This window comes from Aspergillus fischeri, genomic scaffold, assembly GCF_000149645.3.
Source record: "Aspergillus fischeri NRRL 181 1099437636251 genomic scaffold, whole genome shotgun sequence".
Taxonomy (NCBI): Eukaryota; Fungi; Ascomycota; class Eurotiomycetes; order Eurotiales; family Aspergillaceae; genus Aspergillus; species Aspergillus fischeri.
Window position 1 is genome coordinate 51,274 of NW_001509769.1, and position 26,139 is coordinate 77,412.

At 46.6% G+C, this 26,139-nt stretch overlaps 7 protein-coding genes across 7 annotated transcripts, besides 19 other annotated features; 5 read left to right on the forward strand and 2 right to left on the reverse strand.

Annotated features, from left to right (window-relative positions):
• Positions 1–402: part of a mobile genetic element that runs on past the window's edge.
• A 397-nt stretch (positions 403–799) lies between these two features.
• NFIA_024070 (uncharacterized protein) lies at positions 800–3,579 on the forward strand (the record flags this gene model as incomplete). The annotated part of the gene is made up of 6 exons (XM_001263924.1): positions 800–1,315; positions 1,369–1,728; positions 1,777–2,476; positions 2,568–2,674; positions 2,728–2,976; positions 3,025–3,579. 6 exons carry the CDS (start codon positions 800–802, stop codon positions 3,577–3,579), a joined length of 2,487 nt encoding a protein of 828 aa, XP_001263925.1.
• Positions 3,415–3,494: a microsatellite.
• A 586-nt stretch (positions 3,580–4,165) lies between the features above and the next one.
• Positions 4,166–5,071: a mobile genetic element.
• Positions 5,072–5,213: 142 nt separating this feature from the next.
• Positions 5,214–6,251: a mobile genetic element.
• A 457-nt stretch (positions 6,252–6,708) lies between these two features.
• Positions 6,709–6,735: a microsatellite.
• Positions 6,736–6,825: 90 nt separating this feature from the next.
• Positions 6,826–6,864: a microsatellite.
• A 902-nt stretch (positions 6,865–7,766) lies between these two features.
• Positions 7,767–8,258: a mobile genetic element.
• Positions 8,255–8,794: a mobile genetic element.
• A 37-nt stretch (positions 8,795–8,831) lies between these two features.
• Positions 8,832–8,931: a microsatellite.
• A 103-nt stretch (positions 8,932–9,034) lies between these two features.
• Positions 9,035–10,510: a mobile genetic element.
• Positions 10,511–11,574: 1,064 nt separating this feature from the next.
• Positions 11,575–12,075, reverse strand: NFIA_024080 (uncharacterized protein; the record flags this gene model as incomplete). Its single annotated transcript, XM_001263925.1, has 1 exon — positions 11,575–12,075. The coding sequence occupies one exon, from the start codon at positions 12,073–12,075 to the stop codon at positions 11,575–11,577; it is 501 nt and encodes a 166-aa protein (XP_001263926.1).
• Positions 12,076–12,391: 316 nt separating this feature from the next.
• Positions 12,392–12,902, forward strand: NFIA_024090 (uncharacterized protein; the record flags this gene model as incomplete). Its single annotated transcript, XM_001263926.1, is given in 2 exon segments — positions 12,392–12,757; positions 12,768–12,902. 2 exon segments carry the CDS (start codon positions 12,392–12,394, stop codon positions 12,900–12,902), a joined length of 501 nt encoding a protein of 166 aa, XP_001263927.1.
• A 308-nt stretch (positions 12,903–13,210) lies between these two features.
• Positions 13,211–13,754, reverse strand: NFIA_024100 (uncharacterized protein; the record flags this gene model as incomplete). The annotated part of the gene is made up of 2 exons (XM_001263927.1): positions 13,211–13,379; positions 13,441–13,754. 2 exons carry the CDS (start codon positions 13,752–13,754, stop codon positions 13,211–13,213), a joined length of 483 nt encoding a protein of 160 aa, XP_001263928.1.
• Positions 13,755–13,795: 41 nt separating this feature from the next.
• NFIA_024110 (uncharacterized protein) lies at positions 13,796–14,779 on the forward strand (the record flags this gene model as incomplete). Its single annotated transcript, XM_001263928.1, has 2 exons — positions 13,796–14,339; positions 14,487–14,779. 2 exons carry the CDS (start codon positions 13,796–13,798, stop codon positions 14,777–14,779), a joined length of 837 nt encoding a protein of 278 aa, XP_001263929.1.
• Positions 14,780–15,203: 424 nt separating this feature from the next.
• Positions 15,204–15,236: a microsatellite.
• A 98-nt stretch (positions 15,237–15,334) lies between these two features.
• Positions 15,335–16,819: a mobile genetic element.
• Positions 16,820–17,025: 206 nt separating this feature from the next.
• Positions 17,026–17,075: a microsatellite.
• A 175-nt stretch (positions 17,076–17,250) lies between these two features.
• Positions 17,251–17,691: a mobile genetic element.
• A 2-nt stretch (positions 17,692–17,693) lies between these two features.
• Positions 17,694–18,722: a mobile genetic element.
• Positions 18,723–18,907: 185 nt separating this feature from the next.
• Positions 18,908–18,940: a microsatellite.
• A 164-nt stretch (positions 18,941–19,104) lies between these two features.
• Positions 19,105–19,908: a mobile genetic element.
• Positions 19,898–20,638: a mobile genetic element.
• Positions 20,598–20,635: a microsatellite.
• Positions 20,639–24,011: 3,373 nt separating the features above from the next.
• NFIA_024120 (ankyrin repeat domain-containing protein) lies at positions 24,012–24,797 on the forward strand (the record flags this gene model as incomplete). The annotated part of the gene is made up of 1 exon (XM_001263929.1): positions 24,012–24,797. The coding sequence occupies one exon, from the start codon at positions 24,012–24,014 to the stop codon at positions 24,795–24,797; it is 786 nt and encodes a 261-aa protein (XP_001263930.1).
• A 749-nt stretch (positions 24,798–25,546) lies between these two features.
• On the forward strand, positions 25,547–25,794 carry NFIA_024130 (uncharacterized protein; the record flags this gene model as incomplete). Its single annotated transcript, XM_001263930.1, has 2 exons — positions 25,547–25,609; positions 25,690–25,794. 2 exons carry the CDS (start codon positions 25,547–25,549, stop codon positions 25,792–25,794), a joined length of 168 nt encoding a protein of 55 aa, XP_001263931.1.
• Positions 25,795–26,139: the final 345 nt, after the last annotated feature.

The following is a 26,139-nucleotide window of genomic DNA, read 5'->3' on the forward strand; positions in this document are numbered from 1 at the left end:
CACGAACGAGCTGATCGCCTGGCCAAGGACGCGGCAGAGGGTGACGGCGAGCCGGCAGGGCCAGTGCTCTACGCCTCACTACGCCGCCGCCTCCAGGCCTCGATGAGGGAGCACTGGCACCGGTTCTGGGCCAATCATGCTCATGGCGCAGCCCTACGGAGAATCTTTACAGCCCCAAGCCGCGCTGTGCTCCAGCTCCATGTGGGCTTGAAGCGCGCGGCCAGCTCAGTGGTGATACAGATGCAGACTGGTAAGATCGCGCTGGCAAGCTATCTCGGCTTGTTCGGGGCGATGCCCACGGTGGATTGTACCTGCGGCCTAGGCCGTCAAGATGTTCAGCATATACTGATCACCTGCCCGACCTACGCGGGGCTCCGGCTCCGTACGGTCTGGCAGCACTCACGGGAGACTGACTACGCTCGCCTGCTTCGCGAGCCTGAGTCAGTACGGCGAGCCGCCCGCTTCATGATTGCTACGAGGCTCCTAGGCCAGTTCCAGGGCTTACCAGACACATTCCGGGTTAGCAATACGGGTGGCGACCCCTAACCTGTGTACCGCCACGGCTCGCTTGCAGGGCTTATTTGACGAGGGAGAACACTAGGCTAGACACCTCTCGGGGTGGTTGGATCATCTAGACGCGAAGATAGGAGCAACGGGCATTACACTGGGCGCATCTACAGGGGTATTAGGGACGAATTCATGCTCGCTGTGGATCAAGTGTATGTAAGGTAGTAGCGGCGTACCCAGCCGCCGGCAGGGACCTGCCGCCACTCGGCCGATAGGGCTGACAGACGCGTGAATGAAATTAATAATAATAATAATAATTGATGTTCGCCTTCTGAATCCACAGTGGCCCAAAGGAAAGAATAGAGAGATCAACCCTGCACATATCGAAAAGCTCCGAAATTCTTTGGCATCAGGAGTGCGCCGTCTGGATGCTGAGACCCGAATGAAGGCCGACATTACTCGCAATGATTTCAAACTATTCCTTAAGCATATGGCTTCGCAATATTCAGCAAGTCCACCAGCAGCTGTTGTGCCCTTACATAAAGGAAAGCCTGTTGTGCAGTGGACAACACAGGTCATTGAGGAGATTATGCGAAATACTGTCGGTCTGAAGGATGCTCAACCAAATGATGTTATTCTTTTTGATTGGCCGAGCGACATTCCAAACCTGACACTTGATGCGGGTCAGCATCGAAAGCTAGCCCTTGAGAGTCTATTAGTGGATCAGGCCGCTGCAGCAGTTAATCCACCACCACCTCCTGATGATGGGACTTCCCCACCTCCTCCCGTAAAGGCGCCCACTGATGAAGTAAGTGAAATCTAACTTGAGTTAGATTTTGATCTACTAACATATATATATAGGACTATTTATGGGCTGTTGACATCTACGCAAGTGATGACTTCAACATGGAAATGTGGATGGCGTTACGGTCTAACCGCCGTGAGGTGCAAAATCCAGATGCGGATGGTGTTTTTCTTATTCGCATACTTGAAGTCTTTGAGGCCAAGTCCCTGGCAGAACAGAAGAAGCTCCTTACATCCAGTAAACTCAAAGAATGGCTCTCTCAAATGCTTGGCATTGATCTTACATGGGTTCATCGCATTCTTTCAATCCTGAAGCATACAGGGTTCAAGAGGCTGTTTAAACAGTACTGCTCAACACCATATGGGGCTCTCCACTTCAACTTCACTACGGCTGACAAGATGGTCAAGCTAGATCAGGTATGTGTTCTAATAGTATACATGATACAGAAATCTAACTCAAGTTAGATTTGGTTTCGGCATTTTGAAGAGTTCTTCACATTTGAAAGAACTATCTTTGGTGACCTGTCCTCAAAGGTCACTGGAGCAGACTGGTCAGAGTTGATGACACTCCCTGTTCCCAGAGAACATAGCATTCTTCGACCCTTGTCCTTCCCCACAAATGATGATTACATGAATGGGGCCCTCAACCATAATCTGCTGCGACTCCCCACTGCATATACTGATGGCAACTTGACACTGCCACAGATGAAACCATTTACGAAGAGAGGAGCTACATACCAGACCCGCCGCCCTGATTTTTTCAGAACATTGTCTGATGACGAGTATTGTCATCTGTTTGAAAACCTCTGGAACCACCCGGACTTAAAGTGCCCCTCATGGCAGACATGGACAATGATAGCCAAGGATGTGGCTGAGCCTACTGCGAAAGTGTTGAAGCATATGACATACTGGTTTGATCCAGAGTGGAAGTATCCTGAAGCTGCGAAGAAGACATTGCAAAGCTTTTCTTGGAGAAATGAGGTCCAAACAGTTATTCTGGAAGATTCAACCCTTACTGCTGGTGGTGTGCGGGGCTATGAGCCTAATGCAGATACATCCCAGGTTGCTGAGCGCCTCATTAATGAAGTATGGGATGAAGTGGAGGAGGAACCACTCTGGCGAGATGCTGAGCTCACCAAAGCTGTAAGTGAAAAATCTAACTTAAGTTAGATTCATACTAATCTATTCTTAGTTGACTACGCTACCCAATGAGAAAATGAACACCGAAGCCTCCCCGGATTGGATTGTATACTCAGAGCGATTTAAATACCGGCACTGGGCCAAAATGGTTAAGATCGCTCTTAGCTACGCGGGTCCAGCCCTTGCAGGCAAGATGGTCGTGTACAACGACCTATCAAAGCTGGTATGTAATCTTACTTGGCTTAGATTTATAAAACTACTAACCATGGGTTTTAGCAAGAAAATCTTGTGAACTGGACGGCATGGGGACACCTATCAGCACAAGTAAACTGGGCACAGAACCCAATGGTCCGAGGTGTACGGGTCCTTAATACTGATAGTATGAAGAGGTCCTTTACCTCAGAAGCTAATGTCTTAGGTGCTCTCTGGGGGTATCGCACACTGAAGCAGATTATGTTGGAAACCTTAGAGAAAGGGTTCCCATCACAAGTAACTCGTTCAAAAGCATCTGTCATCTCTGATGAGGTAAGTATCTTTCTAACCCAAGTTAGATCTGGTTCTGACTATCTATAGGAAGAATGGAAGACTGCCATGGATCACCTGCATCAGTATGCACTCATCCTACATACCAATGGGTGGAACCCAGAGCTGGATAACATGATTGAGGACCTATCGCCTTACCACATGAATATCAACAATCATCAGGAGAGGACTGCTGAGACCCGCCCTGGATTTACTACCGCCATCCCGAAGAGTGCCGACTTAATTAAGGGAGACAAGGGTAGTCAGATCCTCTTAAAGAAAGTCCAAGCTCAATCGCTTGGCATTCCTCAGTCAAGCTCTTCAACACCATCCCAGTCTGGCCCTGCTCCATCCCAGTCTGGCCCTCAGAACAATGCTGTTATCAATAATAATGCACAGTCGGAGGAGAGTGATGATAATGATGTCAGTGATGACAATCATGGAGCTGGTAAAGGAGGTCAGGGAGCTGGTAAAGCAGGTCGTGGGTCTGCTAAAGCAGGTCAAGGAGGTAGTAATGCAGGTGGTGGAGATGGGGGTGAAAAAAGCAAGAAAAGAGCAAGGAAGGAGACGAAGGGGGCAGCCAGTAAGAGGCGCAAATCTAACTAGTTAGATTTACATTTCTTTATGCGCAGGGGTATGCTGGTATTCAGGTATTACACAGGGTGATCATTAACGCTTGGAATTTGGAATGTAATGAAATCTAACTTAGGTTAGATTGCAATTGCTATGGTAACTTTAATGCCTTATTTCTCTAGTAATGAAGTAGACCTCTAAAGTATTATGTTTATAATATAGAAACTTATTTAAGCATAGTGAAAGTTGACTTAGAGAAGAGAGTAGAGCTACAAAGATGTCTCAATCTTCATTTCCTGATGATTCTTTAAATCTAATGTTAGTTGATTCTCCCTCCTCAACAGGGCCATCATCTACTATTGGTAGTTATACCCCTAGATGCACTCCAGGTCCATCTAGATCAGCCTTCTCTTTATTACAGTCAGATGATACTCCACGCCATTCACGGACAAGTATTATACAGCCTACTCTCCACCCAGACCTCCAAATTCTTAATCGAAATGGAAAAAACAAGTTTATGCTATTTAGCAAGGACTATGAGCCGGCATTCCAATCATGGTGGCGGGAAACAAAAGGGGCCAAGGATATGCAATCCAAGAAGCAAAAGGTTAGCTGGGGAAGGGAACGGACATCTCTGGCATGGGCAGATTTTGATGAAGGTGCATCCTTTCCTGAGGGAAAACCTTCAGTGCGATGTAAACATTGTGGTCGTCTTCTCCTCCACCCTTGTCATGGCACTGGCAATACAACAATGTCACGGCACACCAAAGCTTACTGCGCAGAGATCAAGAAAACATCTTCTTCCCAAAAGAAGCTAAGCAGTCTACTTATAAACCATGTAAGTATTAAATCTAACTTCAGTTAGATTTCTATTGCTAATTACTTAGCCTGTATGGCTTATTCACCTGAAAACTTTAAGGATCAAATCCTTCGGTTTATACTTGCAGCTCGCCTCCCATTTCGAACAGTTGAACACCCTCAATTTCGCCGATTACTTACTATGGCAGCTGGAGCACGTACACTTGACCTACCAAATCGGCATATAATCAAGCACTGTTTACTTGAGCAGTCAAATACAATTCAAGCTGAGACCCTTTCCTTGATCCCTCAGCGGTCCAAGATCTCTCTTGCAGTTGATGCATGGACTAGTTCATCACAAAACTCCTTCCTAGCAATTACTAAGTACTTCCTTAGCTCAGATTGGAAGTATCATGAGGTACTCCTAGGGTTTGAGCCAATGAATATTCATCATACAGGCGATAACCTTGCACAGAAGGTAGTATCAGTGCTTGAATCAGTCCACCTCCAGCATCATGTCATAGCAGTTACAACAGATAATGCGGCAAATAATTCAACAATGATGGATGCTATTACTTATAAGCTTCGGAAGGACCTTCAGTCTCCTCGGATTGTGGAAATACTCCAGGATTCATCAGTTGCTGAAGTTGTTAACTCACAGGTTCATATTCCTTGTCTTGCTCATGTCCTGCAACTTGCTGTAAAGGAACTCTTTACTTTCCTGAAGGTTGAAGCCACAAATGATGAGATTGAGATGGTCTGGGATTCAAGCGACCGATGTATCCATTCAGAGGGATTTGCAGCTACACTTGAGAAGGTATGTAAATCTAACTTAGGTTAGAATCTATACTAACAGTATATATTACTAGGTTCGAAAATTTGCTCGATTTGTTAATGCAAGTCCTACTCGACGTCAAACCTTTTGTGACCTCCCTTCTAATCCAAGATCACTCGGACTTCAACAAGACTGCAAAACTCGATGGAATTCAACATATCTTATGTTACGACGTGCTATTAAGATCCGCCCTGCTCTAGCTGAGTTTGCAGAAAAGTGGGAGAAGGAAGATGTTACATATCTTCTTCCTTCTCATACAGAGTGGCATCGGATTGAATACCTACTTCAGCTTACACACCCATTTTTTGCATTTACACTTGCCTTATCCCAGTTTAATGGACCTACTGTTCATAAGGCCTTTGACATCTACAACTCCTTATTTCAGCATCTGGAAGATGCCCAACAACGACTGGAATCAAAGCGCACAACTTGGAAGAGAGAATTACGGCATGCCTTATCTAAGGCTATTGACAAGCTGCGTCAGTATTATAGTAAGACATACTATGCACAGGGATATGTCTATGCTATTGCAACTATTCTGGCTCCGCAGTTTAAACTCAAGGTCTTTCAGGAAGATTCATGGAGTGATGATGAGGTTAACTGGCATGACCGGTATGCTAGAGCCCTGGAGGATATTTATGCTTATTATGCCGCAGTGTTTCCAGATAAAGTAAAGACTAATCACACTCCCAACTATCTTTCTGAACTTGATCGAATTATTGCTGTCACACGGAAGGGTAAAGCTCGTGTTTCAACCCAAACTGATGATGTCTTGACTGAGATTGAGGATTATTTGCAAGAAGGTATGTTCTATAAATCTACCTCAAGTTAGATTTACTAATAAATAATAGGCCTGATCCCCTCAGGTACAAATGTACTTGAGTATTGGAAACAGTACGAGAATCGCTATCCAATTCTTGCATTAATTGCGCGAGACTTCTTAGCTGTGCCTATCAGTGGTGTAGGGGTTGAGCGTCTCTTTAATACATCTTGAGATGTCTGTCACTACCGCCGAAGTCGTCGTCTCCCAAATACAATCCAAGCAATAATGATACAGATGTGTGCTGAAAATTTTAAGCTTTAACAAGAATTTGCAGGCATTCAGGAAGATGATGAAGATGGGGGTCAGATTATAGAGGAAGAAGATGGTGCGGAGCTAGTGGATGTTCCCGACTATATTAGTGAAGAGGAAGATATTAATGATATTGAGGAAGATCAGGCAGATCTACTGGATGATGTACAAGAAGATAATCTTCCCCCTTCACCAACTTTACTTCGAACATCATGTCAGCCTCAGGTTCTGCGGCGACCAACTCGTCGCCAGCATGAACAGGGTAAATATCGAGCAATGCTTAATGGGAGACATTAAGTTAGCATCTTAATATATTATTAATTTATTCATTACTACTCTTATAATAATAAATCTAACCTAAGTTAGATTTCATTGTATGTAGACTTAGCCTATTTATTCTTACTATGTAAGTAAAACTGTATTACAATAACATGGGTTCTAGAGAACCCCTAATCTAAACCCAACCCAATCCAACCCAACCCAATTTCCAACCCAAAACCCAAACGGGTTCTAGTTCCCAGAACCCAACCGGCCCATGGGTTAAAGATTCCCAACCCAAACCCAGCCCAAGGCGGGTTTGGGTTGGGTTGGGTTCGGGTTTCTGGGTTGGGTTTAACCACTCTAATTTTATTAGTAAGTAGTAGAACTATTATTTATATCTTTTAGGATTCCTTAATATAGTATTAATAGTGCTATTTAAAGTATACTATTATATTATTAATAAACTTAGTATAATTATATATATTCTTAAATTAGAAGTCTATAGTAAATAGGACCTTTAGGATAGTCTTAGTATCTATATCTAAGAAATTGTCAAGGTGCGGGCTAGTAAGTAAACAGAAGTAGGTTAATGAGGTAGTTAACACTCAGGCTGGCTACAGTGGTCTCTATCTATCTGTTTAGGCTGCAGGGCAGGCTGGTACAGGCAGGCTCTATAGACAGGACGTAGCTCAAGGAGCTTTAAACAGGTTGCAGAATTGTGCGGTGAAGATATTCCCAAGGTCACGTGATTCCTCCTCAGCGATGCCAACTCCTATTCACAGCAGCACCGTGACAGTACTCCCCTCCTTAGGGTCGAGCTCCGTCAAGACCATCCCCTGGTTTAGGTTTGCTCGGGTAGCGGCGGTGAAAATTAGCCACAATCTCTTGTGCGTTCCTCAGGTAATGGGCGGGTTCCTCAGTAGGGTTGTCGTAGCCCAGCCATTTGACAGTATACTTCAGACGGGGGCCCCATCAGCCCCGGCGTTCCCAGCGGGAGTCTAAGATATCTTCAACAATCCATTCTTCCAGGCCTTCGACTTCTACCGGTGGTGGTGGCGGTTGTCTTTGTCCGGGAACAGGGTCTTCGGCGACAGGGCGCAGCAGGCTAACATTAAACACAGGGTGAATCCTCATAGAAGCTGGTAGTTCTAGCTTATAGGCGTGCGGGGTGATAGTCTTCTTAATACGGAATGGCCCTATGTGTTTCCAGTCAAGCTTCTTCTGGGGGCGCAGGGTCCTGATATTTCAGGCGTCTAACCAAACCAGTTGTCCCACATGGTAACGGCGGGCAGGTCTCCGGTGGCGGTTCATCTGTTCTTCATAACGGGCCTGGGCAACGCGGATCTGGGCGCGGACATAGTCGACGACATCTTGCATTTTCTTTGCAAAGGCTTCGGCATCTCTGGCAGCAGGGTGATTCACAGGCTGGACAGGTTCGAACCCCATACGTGGGTGGAATCCATAGTTCGCGAAGAAGGGCGAGATTCCAGTAGCTTCAGATCAGACAGAGTTAGAGGCGAACTCAGCTAACGGTAGCCAGTCGGTCCAATCATCTTGTAGGTAAGTAACATAAGCACGCAGGTATTGTTCCAGGATGGCGTTCATTCTTTCAGTTTGGCCATCAGTCTCAGGATAATGAGCAGTAGATAGCAGGTTCTTAACATCCAGGCGTCGGGTCAGGTGCTTCCAGAATGTGGCGCCAAACTGAGGGCCACGGTCTGATACTATTGTTCTTGGCAGGCCATGTGTTTCCATATGTGACGGACGTATAGTCGGGCTACACCTTCGACATCGCAGGTAGTCTGGCAGGGGATAAAGTGCCTCATCTTTGTGAGTCGATCAACAACAACCAGTATGGCATCGTAGCCTTGACTAGGTACCAGACTGGTGATAAAGTCCATTGAGATGTCTTGCCATGATTGTTCGGGTACTAGAAGCGGGCGTAGCACTCCTTGGCGGGCTTCACGAGACGGGGTGGATCGGCAGCAGGTGTGGCAGTTTCGGGTCCAGCGATCAACATATCGGTACATGCCAGGCCAGTAGTATTCTCGTGCTATCAACTCGTATAACTTATGCTTTCCAGGGTGTCCAGCAGCAGGCTTGTCATGACATTCTCGCAATAACTGGGCTCTCAGCTCATCATGGTCAGGGATGTATAAGCGTTCACAGTAGTACAGGTAGCTTTCTCGTCGTCTGCAATCAGCCAGGGTGATCTCAGGGTGTCGACTAGCATTCTCATCCAGTGCTTGCAGGATAGACTGTACAGTATCATCCGACTGGTAGGCAGTATCTAGTAGTTCCTTGATACTGGGAGGGGGCTCTGGTTCGTCTGCTTCGTCTGGCTCGCCTGGCTGGTTCGGCTGGTCCAGTTGGTCCGGTTGGTCTGGTTGATCTGGTTGAACTGTCCGAGCTGGTCGGGCAGGCACTCCGGTGGGTTCCTTAGGTGTTCTGACAACTCGGGCTACTGGGTCTGCAAAGCGAACTCTTCTTGTAGCTGACTGGCTATTTCTAGTTGGGTTTTGGTTAGTCTGGCTCCTTGTGATGGCTTCTAGTTTCACTGAGTTCTGAATTTCAGGGTCGAGGTTTTCTTTTTTAAGAATTGTCTGGCTCTGGTGTTGTAGCCGTTCATCCCCCTCCTTAGGGAGATCTTCTGACCTCCTGGTCAGAGCATCAGGCTTAACTCCTTGCTTCCCAGGTCGATACATGATTCTAAAGTTGAAGCGGGACAGGAATTCGGACCAGCGGGCTTGTCGTCTGTTGAGCAGCTTGGTAGACATGGAATATTCTAGGTTGCGGTGATCAGTTATAACCTTGATTGGCGACGGTGTACCCTCTAGTTCGGGGCGCCATTCTTCAAAACAGCGGACGATGGCAAGCAACTCCTTATCATAGATTTCATAGTTGCATTCGGTGACAGAAAGCTTCTTAGAGAAGAATGCAACAGGGTGCAGGACTCCTTCATTGTTATACTGGGACATCACACCAGCGGACATGTAATCAGAAGAGTCAGTCTCAACCATGACGTCTCTTGTCCAGTCGAATGGTTTCAGGATTGGGGCGTTCACAAATGCCTTCTTCAGGGCTTCAAAGCTCAGTTTACAGGTTGTGGTCCACATAAATAGGACATCCTTCCTAGTCAGGTTCACCAAGGGAGCAATAATCTTTGAGAAATCCTTGATAAATCGCCGGTAAAAGTTGCTAAAACCAATAAAGGCCTGAACATCATTAACGCAGGTCGGAACTTGCCAGTTGACAATCGTTTTCACCTTATCAGGGTCCATGCGGATGCTATCCTGGCCAATGATAATGCCTAGGAACTTGGTTTCAGGGATAATGAACTCGCAGTTCTGGATCTTCGCGTACAGGCCAGCTTCTCGTAGTTTCTGCAGGACGGAGCGGACATGGGTTACATGCTCAGCGCGGGTCTTGCTGTAAACCAGGATATCATTAAGGTAATCTCGCAGGGTATCATTAATGAATTGCTGAAAGGTTGCAGGTGCTCCCGTCAGCCTAAAGGGCATTACCAGGGACTCAAACAGGCCTAGTTGGGTACGGAAAGCTGTCAGGTATTCTTGTCCTTTCTTAATGCGGATATTATTGAATGCTGAGATGATATCAATCTTCGTGAAATATTTCATCCCTTTCAGGTTATTCAGGGTTTCCTTCGTCAGGGGCAGCGGGTATTGATCCTTAGCAGTCATAGCATTCAGGGCTCGGTAATTGACGCAGATTTGTATGCCTCCATCTGGCTTCTTAATAAACAGGATAGGCGACGCGGCGGGTGATGAACTAGGGCGGATGAAGCCCTTCCTCAGGTTCTCTTCGATCCATTCCTTTAGGACTTTCAACTCTTCTTGGGACATGGCATACAGGGGGCCAAACAGGAGGGTCTTTCCCTCTAACAGCTTAATGTTGTGGTTGTAGGGGCAGTGTGGTGGCAGGCACTCAGCCTCCTTAGGGGAGAAAACATCAGCATAGTCTTTGAATTCTTCAGGTAATAGGTTGATGAGGTCTTCCTTCTGAGCTTTCTTAATCCTTAGGGCGGCTTCAAGATCTTCCAGGGTGATTATGAACATCTGAGCATTTCTTTGGGTGTAAGCTGAACAGGCTGCTAAGGAGATAAAAGCTATATCTCTCTTCTCCAGTCCTTTCAGTCGCGGGGGCAGGTATCTAGGCTGAGTCTTCGGGGGAATGTCATGCAGGGCTTGTCTCTTGGTTAGCTTCTGGGGGGTGTTATAGTATTTCTAGCAGTAATCACTATCAAACATAATGCTATGGGCTGCGAATTATATCAGGGGGTCGTGTACCTTTATCTAAGGTATTCCTAGCATAACAGGGTAGTGTGCTAACTGGACAATGTAAAACCTTATGTCTTTCTCAAAGTGATCCTCAATTCTCATATCCATCTAGACATAGTGGGTTATCTTCCCATTCTCTGGTTCTCTTCCATCAAATGTATGCAGGGTTATTGGGTCTTCTAGGGGGATGAGCTCTAGCTTCTGGTCTTCAGCCCATCCTTTATCAATAAATCCTCGTCCTTCGGCTCCGGTGTCTAACAGGGCGTAAGTTAGTAATTTCATCTTCTTCTCTTCCTTCTCTAGGGTCACAGGTAGTATCATAGCTTTTAATCATTATATTTATTCCTTAAGGTCAAGTCCATAAACAGCGGTGGCAGAAATTTAAATAACACATGGTTCCTGAGCCTGGTCGCAGCTTACTCCAGGCTCACTCCTTTTACTGAGGAGGTCTGGCTGGGCGATAGGCTTCTAGATTCTGGGATCCATCCTCTCTGGGGACTCTCCGGGCGTGGTCCATAAGAGGCCATGATTTGAACCCTTTGGCGGGTATCGGGGTAGGGGCAGTCCCTAATCCGGTGTTCCAGGGAGCTACAACGGAAGCAGGCGCCTGTCTCACGGCGGGAGGGGCTATATCCCCTTCTCATCGGGCGTTGGGTAGTACCTAGGTCTATGGGGTCGTATTGTTGCGCTGGCGTATGCTCATTCCTCTGAATAGTAGGGCGCCAGGGTTGCTCAGTAGACTTAGCAGTGATAGGGCTAGGGCTTTAGGGTGACTGGGGGCGCTGAGTAGGTCTGGTAGTAGCAGCATATGTCTTAACAACAGGAGGCTGGTTTGTGGTGTACTGGCGGCGGTGGTTCTCAAGGTCCTGCAGGAATCTGGCAAACTGGTGATACTCCCAGCTTGGGGGCTGGTTGTGCATAAGCATGCTTCGGAGTTCGTGACTGATACCTTGTTCAAGCAGGGTAGATAGGGTTTCTTTAGGCATCTCGCCTTTAAGAGCCAAGTGTTGGAATTCCGCAAAGAAGGTGCTGAACTCTTTATTAGTTTGGCGCAGGTTGAACAGCTTGTTACAGGCATTATTCACATAATTAGGGTCACTGAAGGCGCGCTCTAGGATGTCCAGGATATCTTGGTAGTCGTTGAGGGTATAGATTCCCCTCTTAATATAGGGTAGGATCTGGGCGTAGGGTGCACCCTTCAAGCGGTTGTTCACATAGGCCATCTGGCTCTGTGGTGTTGGGAAATGATCAAGGTTAACATTCATTTTCTCTTGAATCTGGGCTATAAAGCGCCGAAGGTCCTTTCAGTCGCCCTCAAACTTATCAGGGTTGGGGAGCCGTTCTGATAATCCGGCGGCTTTGGAAGATGGGGTAGTAGTCGACACAGGCGCTCCCACTGGAGCAACTACAGGCTTCTCAGCGACGGGCTCATGCACAGGCGTAGATACGGGCGTATTTATAGTAGGGGTAGCTAAGAAACAGGCTTGGTCCCTTTCCATAGCAGCCTTCATATACTGCTGTTCCTTCTCTTGCAGCTGTTCCTTCTGGTATTACAGGACAGCCCTAACATTATAATGATCCATGCCTAGGGGAGGGCATCCTACTAATCCTAGGGTTGGCAGGGGGGGAGGGGAAGAGGGTAACTCCTACCTACCCCTACACGACCGGGACCAAGGTCCCCGTCGCCCCGTCGGCTGTCCGTCCCGCGACCCCCCTGTCCGGCCGCTGCCGCGCGCCCTCGCCTCCGCCCCCGGGGTCGGGGCGGGCCGATCGGGGTTGCATTGGATTCCGCTCCCCCGACTGCATCTAACTGTGGCACTGGCGGGGTCCCGATCTGCCGGCGTGGCTGCGCAAACAGCGTGCACCTGTCGGGATCGGCTCGCCCTGCTGGTTTCGCCAGGTGCACTGCTCCCCCCTGTGGCCGCACTATATTCTGCGCCAGATGTGGTAAGTGCAGGACCGACTGGACCCACTGCAGCCACTGGGGATGTCCTACCCTGACCTGTCACTGGCGGCCGCGGCCGGCTGCAACCTGGACCAATTGCTCCCCCAGATCCCCATGATGGCGGCTGCCGGCCATGGCATGAGCTAATCCACAGCCGCACGCACAGTGGATTAGTGAGTTGACAGGTATCAAAGACCAAAACCCCCTGATCACACAAAGGTCCTGGGACGCCACTGGGCCCTCTTACTTAGGGATGAATGAGGCGTCAATTATATACTCAACCAGTCAATACCTGCCCAGATCCATCAGGGCCAACCAGGCCACTGACTGGATGAGATCCATCCATTAATCTCAGTCCCGCTGGATCCCCCCCCCCCCCCCCAGGGTGAAATATGACAGGGACCAACCGACCGGGCGAGGCCAGGAAAAAGGGGGGAAAGGAAAAAAAAAGTAATCTAATGTGTCCTCTGCCTGGCTGCCTGGGTAGCCGCACCTAAAACCATAAAGGTTGTAGAATCGCCCGCCCAGGCATGCTGGCCCTTGATGCACACCCATCCTTCCTTTCCACCACTTCCCACGCTTTCCGTCGTGCTGTTCAACGACCCTGAACCACCACCACCACCACTATTATTATCATCCAACTCTGGTCCGCCCTGCCCTGCCCCATCCACCATGACCAAGCAACTGCTGTATGACTACCTCCGCGATCACAACGCCATCATCTGCCGGGCGTGCGCGGTGGTGGTCCCAGGCTGCCTGGCGCAGCGACATCTCCAGGAAACCCACTGGCTGCGGGCGGCCCGGGACCGTTGCCTGCAGCTCCTCGCCCTCCCCCAGGGCGTGCGGCCCTGGCAGGACCACACCGACTTCCCACCGCTGCCCGCGGGCAGCGAACCCATCCCCCAGCTGCCTACCCACCGCGTCTGGTGCTGCGGCATGTGTGGGACCTACCTCAGCAGCAGCGCCCGGTGGGTCCGGGAGCACCACCACCAGCACCATCTCACGGTCCGCTGGGCGGACCTGTGGCAGGTTAACGCCCAATGCTGGTTCGTGAACAGCCGCTACTGTCGCTACTGGATTGTGGACATCCCCAGCACGCAGCCACAGGGCCCACCGCCCATGCAGCCTACCTCCGCCGCCACCACCCCGTCCATCCCCCGGGCGACCCAGCTCATTCCAACCCCGACCCTGACCCCGACCCCCGTGACCCCGAGCCACGCCCCCCCCAGCCCGCGGACGGAGGCCCGGCGGGCGGTGATAGCAGGTTAGGGGAACCCAAGCGGGGCGGTCGGCCCCCCTCCTCTGGGGGGCCCGGGCCGGCGACGGAAGGACCGGCCGCGGAGGCCTGGGGGGAGGACACCGCCGGGACGATGGACGATGGACCCTGGAATGACCTAGATGATCTGGGAGCTCCGCCTGTGCCGCTCCGGGAGACAGAGTGCTCTGAAACCAGAATGCCCCCTGCGTCCTCCCGGGAGCCAGCTGGCTCTGGGGCTGGTAGTGGCCCCGGGGGCTGGCAGCACAGCCAGCAGCCTCCTTCATCAATCATGACAGGAGGGTCCCCTTGGCTGCGGCCCCCGTCGGGTCCCCCATCAATGGCGAGCCTTATGACCAGCTTCCCCGCATCCACCACCACCACCACCGCTCCGACCTAGGTGCAGGAGGTCCTGGCCTAAGAGCATGAGGTCCTGCAGGCCAAGCAGCACATACTCTAGCTAGTTGCTAGTCCAGCTGTGCACACTGAGCAGGCCACCGCCCCAGAGAACAGTGAGGACTCCCTCTTTATCTTTGACATCCAGCGCCAGCAACAGGACGACACCACCCCGTGGCTGATGTTCACCGAATGGCCCCGGTACTTCCACCGGCGCTCGCTGCTGGGCCTGCTCCGCGCGGCAGGGATGCCTGACACCCCCCAGGCCCTGCCCGCGCTGCAGGCGCACTGGGGCGGGGGACCCCCACCCACAGCGCCCGGCCAGCGGGAGGAGCAGCGCCGACATAACCACATCCTCACCCAAACATTATAATGATCCATCAATAGGGGATCTGATCATATTAAAACTAGGGTTGACAGGGGGGGAGGTGACGAGGGTAACCCATCACTAGGTCCTGAACTAGTCAAATCTTAATATTTTTGGATGATTTAAAATGATTTATAATTCTAATTCCCTAAATTATAATATTCTAATATTAGATTATAGGATATTCACTAGCAAGGGGGTTGAACTAGGGGGGTCAGGGTAAGGTCAAAATCTTTTGTTGGGGTCTGCCAAGACCACTATCTACGGGAAGCCTATACCCTTTTTAGGCCACCACCTACTATGGAGTACTGCCTGAGGTGTCTATTAGGCTAGGAGAGCCTTAGAATTCAGGCAGAAACTATAAGAAAAATAATTTCTAGTATTTACTAAGAGTCTAGTACTAGATGACTAATAATAAATAACGTATTCGGTAAGCGAGTCGGCCACGTAAGCGAGTCGGCCACCCCCATCAAGAATCACCACCCCTTTGAAACCAAGGCTATTCAGCCATCCATATCACCACGAAAAATGCCCAAATCATCAAAATCCTTGGTGGAACGAGAGGGGAGGATCTCCTTAGCAGTTAAGGCTATTCAGAATGGCCAAATCAAATCAGTTCGTGAAGCTGCTCGTGTCTTTGAAGTTCCCCGGTCAACACTTCAAGATCGTTTGAATGGAATCAAATTTCGCAAGGAAACCCGCGCCAATTCCCATAAGTTGACTCCTATAGAGGAAGAATCACTTATTAAATGGATTCTCTTATTAGATCAACGTGGTGCACCGCTAAGGCACTTCCAGGTCCGTGAAATGGCTACAATATTGATCCAACAACGTGGTCAAGATACAACTTCCTCAGTGGGAGAGAAATGGGTATATAACTTCATTTCCCGCCATGATTCCTTGAAAAGTCGGTTTAGTCGTCAAATCAATTATAAACGGGCGAAATGCGAGGATCCTGAAGTTCTTCAAGCCTGGTTCAAACGCGTGCAAGCCGCTATATCAACTTATGGTATCGCCAATGAAGATATCTACAATTTTGATGAAACCGGCTTTGCTATGGGCCTGGTGGCTACCGCGAAGGTAATCACACGATCATCCTGTGAAGGAAGGCCCTTTCTTATACAACCGGGAAATCGAGAATGGATAACTTCAATTGAGTGTATTAACGCCTCCGGATGGGCATTACCAGCATACTTAGTGTTGAAAGCAAAGACTCATATTCAGGCCTGGTATGAAGGTAATACTCCAGCTTCATGGAGAATTGCTATATCATCAAATGGATGGACAACACGAGAAATTGGTGAACACTGGCTCAAAGAACACTTTATTCCTTATATTAAGGACCGAAGAACTGGCCAATATAGCCTCTTAGTTCTTGATGGGCATGACTCTCATTTAACACCTCAATTTGATGATATATGTCGTCAAAATGATATTATTCCTATTTGCATGCCTGCAAATTCCTCACATCTCTGTCAACCTTTGGATGTGGCCTGTTTCTCACCATTGAAACGAGCTTACAGTAACCTCATTGAACGGCTTGTACGAACAGGATATCACCATATTGATAAGGTTGACTTTCTTGACGTCTACCCAGAAGCCCACGCCCAAGCCTTCAAGAAGATGAATATACAGAGTGCTTTTAGAGCCTCAGGATTAGTCCCTTTTAATCCTAACCAGGTTCTGGATAGCCTCATCTTTTACAAGGAAGACAGCCGTCCCAGCAGTCAAGGCACTACATCTACGATTACCAAAACACCGATAAATTTGAATCAATTCAAGAAGCATGAGTCGGTGATCTCTCAATTACTTCAAACAAACCCTCCTACCTCACCAATACAGACAGCAATATCTTACATCTGTAAAGGTGCAGAGATAGCCTTGAACCGTGCTATTCTTCTTGAACATGAAAACCTTCAACTTCACCAGGCCATTGAGAGACGAAAGAATAAGCAGAAGCGTAACCAACACCAAATGAATGGTTTGAATGGCTTCACAATCCAGGAAGCACTTGAGGCATTCAACCATGTTCAGGCCTTAGAGGAAGCAGCTGGTGATACAGGGCCTGGAGATGATCAACCACGCCGTCGGGCACCACCTCGGTGCAGTATGTGTGGTGTTTTAGGACATATACGTACAAGATGTCCTAATCGAGTAGCTGCCTGAATTCAGCGCGTTTTAATGGTTAGATTAACGTGGAATAACTTCCTTTTTTGTATGTAAATCAGAATTCTAGGATATGCCTTGACCGGGTGGCCGACTCGCTTACGTGGCCGACTCGCTTACGTGGCCGACTCGCTTACCGATTACGTTATTTTTAGTGAATAGTAGGCACTTTTAGCTATAACGTAATCCACCACCGAGCGGCACAAACTTTCGATACACTACCACCTCATCCCCTGATTAGTTAACAGATTGCTTCATGGTATCACCAACTCATTATTATGCCTCAAGGATCTACAGATCCAGCTGCTGAATCAGAGGACCGAATACAGCTCGCAATTCAAGCATTTAAAAATAGCCAATTTAAGAGCATCCGCGCAGCAGCCGCAGCGTATGATGTACCATATCGTACGCTCACTTACCGAATCAAAGGTCGAAAAGCACGCCTGAACATTCCAGCAAACAGCCAGAAGCTCACAGTTTTGGAAGAAGCTTCTCTTAAGAAGTGGATTCTTGATATGGATGAGCGTGGTCTCCCTCCAACCCAGGATATGGTACGGACGATGGCGAATCTATTACTATCTCACAAGGGAGAGCCTGAGGCTGTTGGCTTGAACTGGGTTTCTCGCTTTATCAAACGACATGATGAGATCATATCCAAATACACCCGCAAGTACGATTATCAACGTGCAAAATGTGAGGATCCAAAGATCATCAAACAGTGGTTCGACCTAGTTCAGAATACTATAGTAAAATATGGTATTCTGAGCAGGATATCTACAACTTTGATGAAACTGGCTTCCAAATGGGTGTAGCCCATACTGCAAAGGTTATTACTGCATCCCGTCATCGAACAAGTCGCGTACGAGCCATACAGCCAGGGAATCGCGAATGGGTGACTGCCATTGAATGTATCAATACTTCTGGATGGGCTCTACCACCTATGATCATCTTTACTGGCAAAGTCCATCAATCCCAATGGTATCAAGATATACCCCACGACTGGCTGATTGGTCTTAGTGATAATGGATGGACCAACAATCAGCTTGGCCTATCATGGTTGGAAAAAGTCTTTCAGAAGCATACCATGGCACGTACAATAGGGAGATATCGGCTTCTGATTCTTGATGGCCATGCTAGCCATGAATCTGCAGAGTTTGATCTTTTCTGCAAGAATCATCAGATCATTCCTTTATACATGCCTTCTCATTCATCAAATCATTTACAGCCTCTTGATGTTGGTTGCTTTGCACCCCTAAAGGAGGCATATGGTGCAGAGGTGATGAGAAGCATCCAACATGGTATTCATCATATTGATAAGCAAAACTTTCTTGATCTCTATAGAGAGTCACGAAAGGCTATATCACCCAAGAATATTTGCAGTGGTTTTGAAGCTTCTGGTCTGATTCCATTAAACCCTCAGAGGGTGTTGGATAAGCTTACTATTAAGAATATCACACCCCTAACCACAGCTCATGGTCCCTCAGACGGGTCATGGGTTGCAAAGACCCCTTTGACTACTGCTGAGGTGCAAAAGCAGATGGAGCTTATCAAGCAACTTATTAATCGCAACTCCGAAAGCCCCCCAAACGAAGCACTCCGTCAGCTAGCAAAGGCAGCTGAATCCACCATGCACGACGTTATTCTGTTACAACATCAGATGAATGAGCTTCGTGCAGCAAATGAGAAGCGAAAGCGAAAGCGCGCAGCTACTCGATCTTTTATTGCCTCAGGGGGCGTTCTAACAGGGGCTGAAGGCCAGCAGCTTGCTCAAGAAGCAGAGAGGCTGGTTTCAGTGGAAACAATGCCTAGGAAGCGTGCGCCACCACGATGTAGTAACTGTCATCAAATTGGTCATATTAGAACTGGCTGCCCTAGTAGGTAATATAATTCTCTTATGTATGAAAATAGCTTTATTCTGATTGCGCAGTAGTAGAAGATTTCCTGGTTTGTTAATTTTGGTAAAAATCATGTGCCGCTCGGTGGTGTGTGCCGCTCGGTGGTGGATTACGTTAGAACGATAGTAGTCTGATTATGTAAGCATGATTCCTTAACGTAACCCACGGCCGAGCCGCGAATACGACCGAACCGCGAATTTTTTATTGCCCCTGCTGCTCTCCCAAATCAACATTCTTCAACGCGTCATTTTTTTATTATCTCCATACAAAATGCCTTTATCTAAGGAAGCCCGTCTACAAATGGCAATTACTGCTTGGAAAGAGAAGAAAGTTAAATCAAAATTGAAAGCTGCCCAGATATATGGTGTACCTGAAACTACCCTTCGCGAACGGCTTGCTGGCATCAAACCACGATCAGAAACACGTGCTAACGGCCATAAATTAACTACTATTGAAGAAGAATCCCTTGTTAAGATACTGCTAGATGCAGATAAACGAGGCTTTTCAATTCGCCCAGAGTTCCTGCGTGGAATGGCGCAGATTCTACTTCGCAAGCGCACACAGGACCCTACTGCAGTCCTTGGTATCAACTGGTCTTATTCCTTCACTGGAAGACGCCCTGAACTACGTACAAGATATAATCGGAGGATTACATACCAGCGTGCAAAGCAGGAGGATCCTAAAGTCATAAAACAGTGATTTGAGACTGTCCGTGAAGTTATCCAGGAGCATGGCATACATAAAGATGATATCTGGAACTTTGATGAGACTGGCTTTGCAATGGGGCTCAGTACTACTTCAAAGGTTATTACATCAGTGGAACGCAGTGAGAGACCTCGCAGAGTTATCCAGGGAAACCGCGAATGGGTTACAATCATTGAATGTGTGGGCTCAAAAGGGATCTCTATCCCACCAGCAGTTATCCTAAAAGGGAAGGAACACCCAGCTGCTTGGTATCAAGAACTTAATCTTCCTCCAGACTGGAGGCTTACCAATAGCACTAATGGCTGGACAATAGATGAGATTGGCCTTAAGTGGCTGAAGCACATATTCGACCCCTTTTCAAGACGAATATTCAACTGGTGCAAAAAGGCTACTTATTCTGGATGGCCATTCAAGCCATCTATCTGCTGAATTTGATGATTTTTGCAAAGGGAATGCAATTATCTGTCTCTGTATGCCTGCGCATACATCTCATCTTCTCCAACCCCTAGATGTTGGGGTTTTTGGGCCTCTTAAGCGCGCATATGGGAAACTAGTTGAGGAGATGATGATGGCTGGAAACAACCATATTGATAAAGAGGATTTCTTATATCTATACCCTCCTGCACGTGAAGCAGTCTTTACTCAACAGAATATATGCAATGGCTTCGCAGGAGCTGGTCTTAATCCACTTGATATAGACCGGGTCCTTGCTAAGATTACCTTTCAACTCCGTACGCCAACACCACCTCTTATTGATATTGAAGGGTCAATATCTTCTGCTTTTCAGACACCCCAGAATGCTCGCCAGCTTGATAAAAAGGTCCGCAGTCTACAGAAAAGTCTTCAGAAGAAAAGGACACTTTCTAGCAGTCCGATATCACATATTCAGCATCTTGAAAAGGCTGCGCAGATGGCAATGAATGCAAACCTTCTTCTACAACAAGAAATCAAGGTTCTACGGGCTGAGAATGAGCGGAAAATGAAGAAGAAGGCAAGGAAGCGTATTAATCTAGGGAATAACCTCTTTATATCTGTGCAGGGAGGTCGTGACCGTATTCAGCAGGTTGATGAGCAGGTTGATGAGCAGGTTGATGAGCCTATACCTATATCTCGTCAGCGCGCTCCGCCAACCTGTAGTGGATGTTGGACTATTGGACATAATAGAAGAAGTTGTCCTAATAAATAGCTAGATAATCAGCTACTAGATAATCTAAATTAATTACGTTGGTGTTCGAAATGCATCAAAAAAAAGTAGGGTGCGAAGAAAAGTGGCCGTTCGGTCGTAATGGCCGCTCGGCCGTGGATTACGTTATTTTTTAAAAATTCTTAAAACATACTTTGAAATTTATTACTAGCTGACTAAGTATAGTTATTTTTAGTAGATAGAGCTAATTCTAACTAGTCTAGTGATATATAGCATGCTTAGTAATATCAACCATAGGATTTTTAGAAATTCTTTAAAGTAGTAGGTTTCTAACAGTAGCTATTAGTGATTATTATTTTTATTATAGCTATCTACTAGATCTAACTATTTTTAGTAGATAGTCCTAGTCTCTACTAGCCTAGTAGTATATATATTACTTAGTAATTTTAAGCCTAGAATTTTTAAAAATTCATAGAAGTAAATATTTCATGAATTTTATATAATAGACTATGTCAAGGTGCAGGCTCACAGGCAAGCAGGGGTGGGTTAAAGAGGTAGTTGACACTCAGGCTGGCTACACTAATCCTTATCTAACAGTCCCAGGCTGCAGGGAGGCTGGTACAGGCAGGCTCTATAGACAGGACGTAGCTCAAGGAGCTTCAAACAGGTTGCAGAATTGTGCAGTGAAGATATTCCCAAGATCACGTGATTCCTCCTTAGCGATGCCAACTCCTATTCACAGCAGCACCGTGACAGACTAGTAGAGATATATCTTAGAGAGAGGTGATACTACTAGGCCTATTAGACTAGATAGTAATTAGATCAGTCACTAGAATAGATCTAGTAGGGATAGTTAGGATATATATATATTTATAGCTACTAGGTTGAGGTAAGAGGTGAGAGAAATATATATATATAGAAAGTCAGAGAGAGGTAAGAGGAATCTAGAGACTAAGAAATAAACTATCTAATTAAGCTTAGTAACTTATATATAAAAGAGTTATAGCTATAAAATTAAAAGGGATATAAAGTATAACTACTATTAGGTATATAAATAGAGAGAGAAAGATTATAGAAGATAGTAATATAGAGTAGAACTACTATAGAGATAGATATTTTATTAATTAGATAGAGGATTAGCATAACTATAGTATTATTAAAGAGATAGGGAGGTAATAGATAATAGAATAAGTTATAACTTAATAAATATTAATCTTCTCCACTCTCTAGAGAAGATTATAAGGCTATATAGAGGTAAATTACTAAACTAGAGTAGATAAAAAATAATAATAATATACTCTAAAGACTTAGTAAAACTATTAAGTATATATAATAAGCCCTAAATATATAGAATTAGCCTACTATCTTACCTATATATAATATTCTAGATAAAGCTATATAGATACTATTTAGAATAAGATCTATACTACCTAGAATATCTATAGATAATAGTAACCCTAAATTATTAACCCAAAATCATAATTTCTGTCACGGTGCTGCTGTGAATAGGAGTTGGCATTGCTGAGGAGGAATCATGTGACCTTGGGAATATCTTCACTGCACAATTCTGCAACCTGTTTGAAGCTCCTTGAGCTACGTCCTGTCTATAGAGCCTGCCTGTACCAGCCTGCCCTGCAGCCTGAACAGATAGATAGAGATCACTGTAGCCAGCCTGAGTGTCAACTACCTCATTAACCTACTTCTGTTTACTTACGAGCCTGCACCTTGACAGGCCCTATCATTAGCATTAACCCTCATTCCTTGCGATGAACACTGCTAAATGGGCTTGACCTAGCTCTACCATGCTCAGAACAACATTGTTCTACCATGGGATCAAAACTCCTGGTACTGCCATGGCTGCCTATCTGGGACCATGGATAAATGGATGGTGGTATCCTTATATAATGACCATGGCCTCACTGTGTTTTCTATGATAACTAGCATAGGAACTCTGTTCCTACAATGCTTCATCCCTTTCTCTATCTCTTGCTGAATTTGTACTAAATTCCTACTTAACTGTCACTCTATTACTCTCTTACTTTAGGTTTTCATCTAATCTTAAATTATATACTGAATAAACCGCTGATTCTGCATTTAATCTCTAATACTACAACTTATAATATATATATATACGTAATGGTTTGGGGGTACTATCATCTGCTCTCTCATTCACCACTAATATATATATATATATGGTATGGACGCCTATTAACGGATCCTCTGTTTAATCTCCCAACATAACCGCCGTAACCAACAAAATAACATAAATAACTGATTATGCCTCTCCTGTTCAGGATGGGCCTGTCCTAAAAACTAGATAACCTGGGCTGGATCCTGTGCATCAACGCCCATTCCCTGTAACCGGCGCTGCCATATGGGCTTGATCTGGCTCCGCCATGGCCCAGATAACATCATGGCAACCATGGAAACCAGCATCCCGCGGTATGCACATTGCTGCCGGGCTTCCCACCCAGGACATATGGATTGGGGCATGCCACATAAATAACATGCGGTATATGGCGCGTATGGAATCACCCCTCATACATCTTTCATCCACTGCTTAGCTATCTGGCTACTAGGGTGCTGGCAATGATATAACTCATGCTCTTGGTCACGACCCGCCATGACATAAATATAACATTAGTTATGCCACTGCATGCTTTCAGCCTAGGCCAATTCCTCATCTAAACCTTCCTGGGTGCGATGCTGCTGCTGCTGGATATCCATGGCAGCCCATTGATGGTCCTAGGCTTGCTAGGTGTGCCATACGGCTATGGGAATAACTTGGCTGCTAAATGACTTTGTTACCATACGCAGTATCAAATAGGAAAAGATTTTAGTGACTTGTTACATACTCAGCCTACAGGAAAAGGTTTCAATATGCATATTCCAATAGGAAACGCTTTTAGCTTCTACGGTAAATAGTGTCTTATTGCCATACTAGCTGAGTCACAGAGACGGCAGACTGATCTACAGCTGTGGATCAAGATAGGCAGTAATTTTCTACACAGACTCATTATTGGTCAAGAAACGGCACAGCTGGACATCTTCTCCTCAGCAATCTGCGCTCAGCGCCTAATTTGAGTCCACACTGTCCAACCATGATCCATATCTCTATGCAGGCTTATGGCGAGGTAATACCCTTTAAAATCTTGCAACAGGAAATAGTAGATAGTAGCGAATATCATTGCCCCCAGAGCAAATCTTAGAACATGGGAAGGCAGCTCACCCTTAGACATGAAGAATAAGAATCCTTTCATATCTGTTTATATCTGAGCCTGTTGGAACAATCTACTGCCAAGTTTCTGATTCGAACCAGCTGTCTCTCATGAAATTACCCCTGAGCTTACTCCAACATATTGTGGAGGAGCTCGAACAAGCCAGTCATATTGCATCATTGGCAAGGGCGAATAAACAGCTATACAACGTTCTCTACCCATACCTCTGCCAATTTAATGTCAATCAACGAGGAATCTCAGCAGTGAATTGGGCGGCTCGCAAAGGAAATTCCCATGTTATCAAGTCTTTTCTCCTCAGATATGAGGCGAACGTGAATGTAAGAGATGAAGATGGCCGCACACCCATATTCAATGCCATTGATTCCCAAGATGAGGTGACCGTCAAGACCCTCCTGGAGCAGAAATCAATTTACCTTGCCTGTCGAAACTGTCACAGAGATACTCTGCTGAGCTATGCTGCATCAAAGGATTCCCTTTTTGCTGTCCGAATGCTCTTGGATAAGGGTGTGAATGTGAACGTTGGAAACTGCTGTATGTACACACCGCTGAACTGGGCAGTCCAACACAAAAATATGGATATGGTGGATACTCTGCTGGAAAGTTTGCGCATTGCACCTGCGATGCCGGACTTCGATTATGAGAGAATACACTACAGCAACAGTCTCTCCCTCCATCTTGCTGCCGCTACAGGAGACATTGAAATTATCCAGCGGCTGCTCAATTACGAATACGAGGTGAATACCAGAGATAACAGAGGGAGGACTCCGTTGCATCGAGCAGTAGAGAAAGGTCACCTGGCAGTGGTGAACCTGTTTCTCGCGCAGCCGAATATTGATATCAATAGGGCAGATAGCCGTGGGAGAACGCCGATGTAGCTAGCGATCCGATACCAGAGAGACGAAGTAGTCAGTCGGCTACTAGCCATACCTGATTTGAACGTCAACGTCACTGCCACTGAGGTTACAGCAAATGCAGGTGAAGAGACATCCACATCCCTTCATCATGTAGCAAGAAGGGGCTCTTTACCAATCGCACGTTTGCTGCTAGTAACCAAGCAACTCGACCCAAATATTACTGACGATCTGGGAAGGACTCCACTTTATTGGGCAGCGAATAATGGGAATTCAGCAATGGTGAACCTTCTTCTTGATAGATCAGATGTGGTGTTGGCTTTCAAGGACAGCAAAGGATCTACTCCAGTGAAGCTGGCCATCTAACAAGGCCACTTCGGTGTAGTACATCGACTGCTCCAGCGCCCTTCGTGTCAACCAGTTATGGCATCCCTTTGATCAATCGCTTATAATGCTACCTATGACTGACAACCGGGTTTGGGAAGTATGGATACTGATATTCTTAATGTTCTTTCAGCAAATCCAATTTTCTACATATTCTCAACCTGTTGACTACTTAAAATATCTCATCTTCGGGGAATTGTTCAGACGAAATGGTGCTTCCTGATCCAACAGATTTGTACAAAGGAGAAGAAATTATCCTTGTCTGTGGGTCCTGGCCGCAGCCAGCCCTTAACCACAATATGTACGGAATACATGTTCTCAACTCTGTTGGACCGGAAAATGCGCTTTAGTCTCCTCAGGCTATAGAACTGACCTCAGAGCGGCTTACGATGAAGTGTATGTATGATCTGGAAGCGCTGGAGGGCTTGCCGAAACTGAAGGAAAGGTGTATGGTACAGCAGAACTATGAGCATTATTAGCCCTTTATGCCTAAGTCAGAACGACTGATAGAAAATCTCAACTTGCCTTCTAGGTCAGCGTCAATCATGTGAAAGATTTGATTGTGGGACATAGTGTGAAGAGAATGAAGCTGGGTGATAGTAGCTTTGAGAGCTCGGTTGCTGGTGATTGTACCTGACTGCAAAAGCAGCCAGCGGAAGTGTTGGCGGATGAGGGTATAGACTAGCTGCTGATCAACGACTGTTGAAGGTGACTGCAAAGGCTGTATAGACCAATTGTGCCAATCATAATCTGTCACAAGTCAGGCTTGTAAGATACGAAACGGATGGCCTGGGACGGGTCGAACTCTTCTTCGTTCAAGCAATGCTTCCCTTCGTATACGTCATTATATATATATGGATGGGAACTTTTCTCATCCTAGTTGCCCTGAACGCCCGCTTTAAGAAGAAGCACATTGCTGATCCTGAGTCTTCTGCTGCCTTCACTGATCATCCCCATCAAGAGTTAACATGGATACTGTATG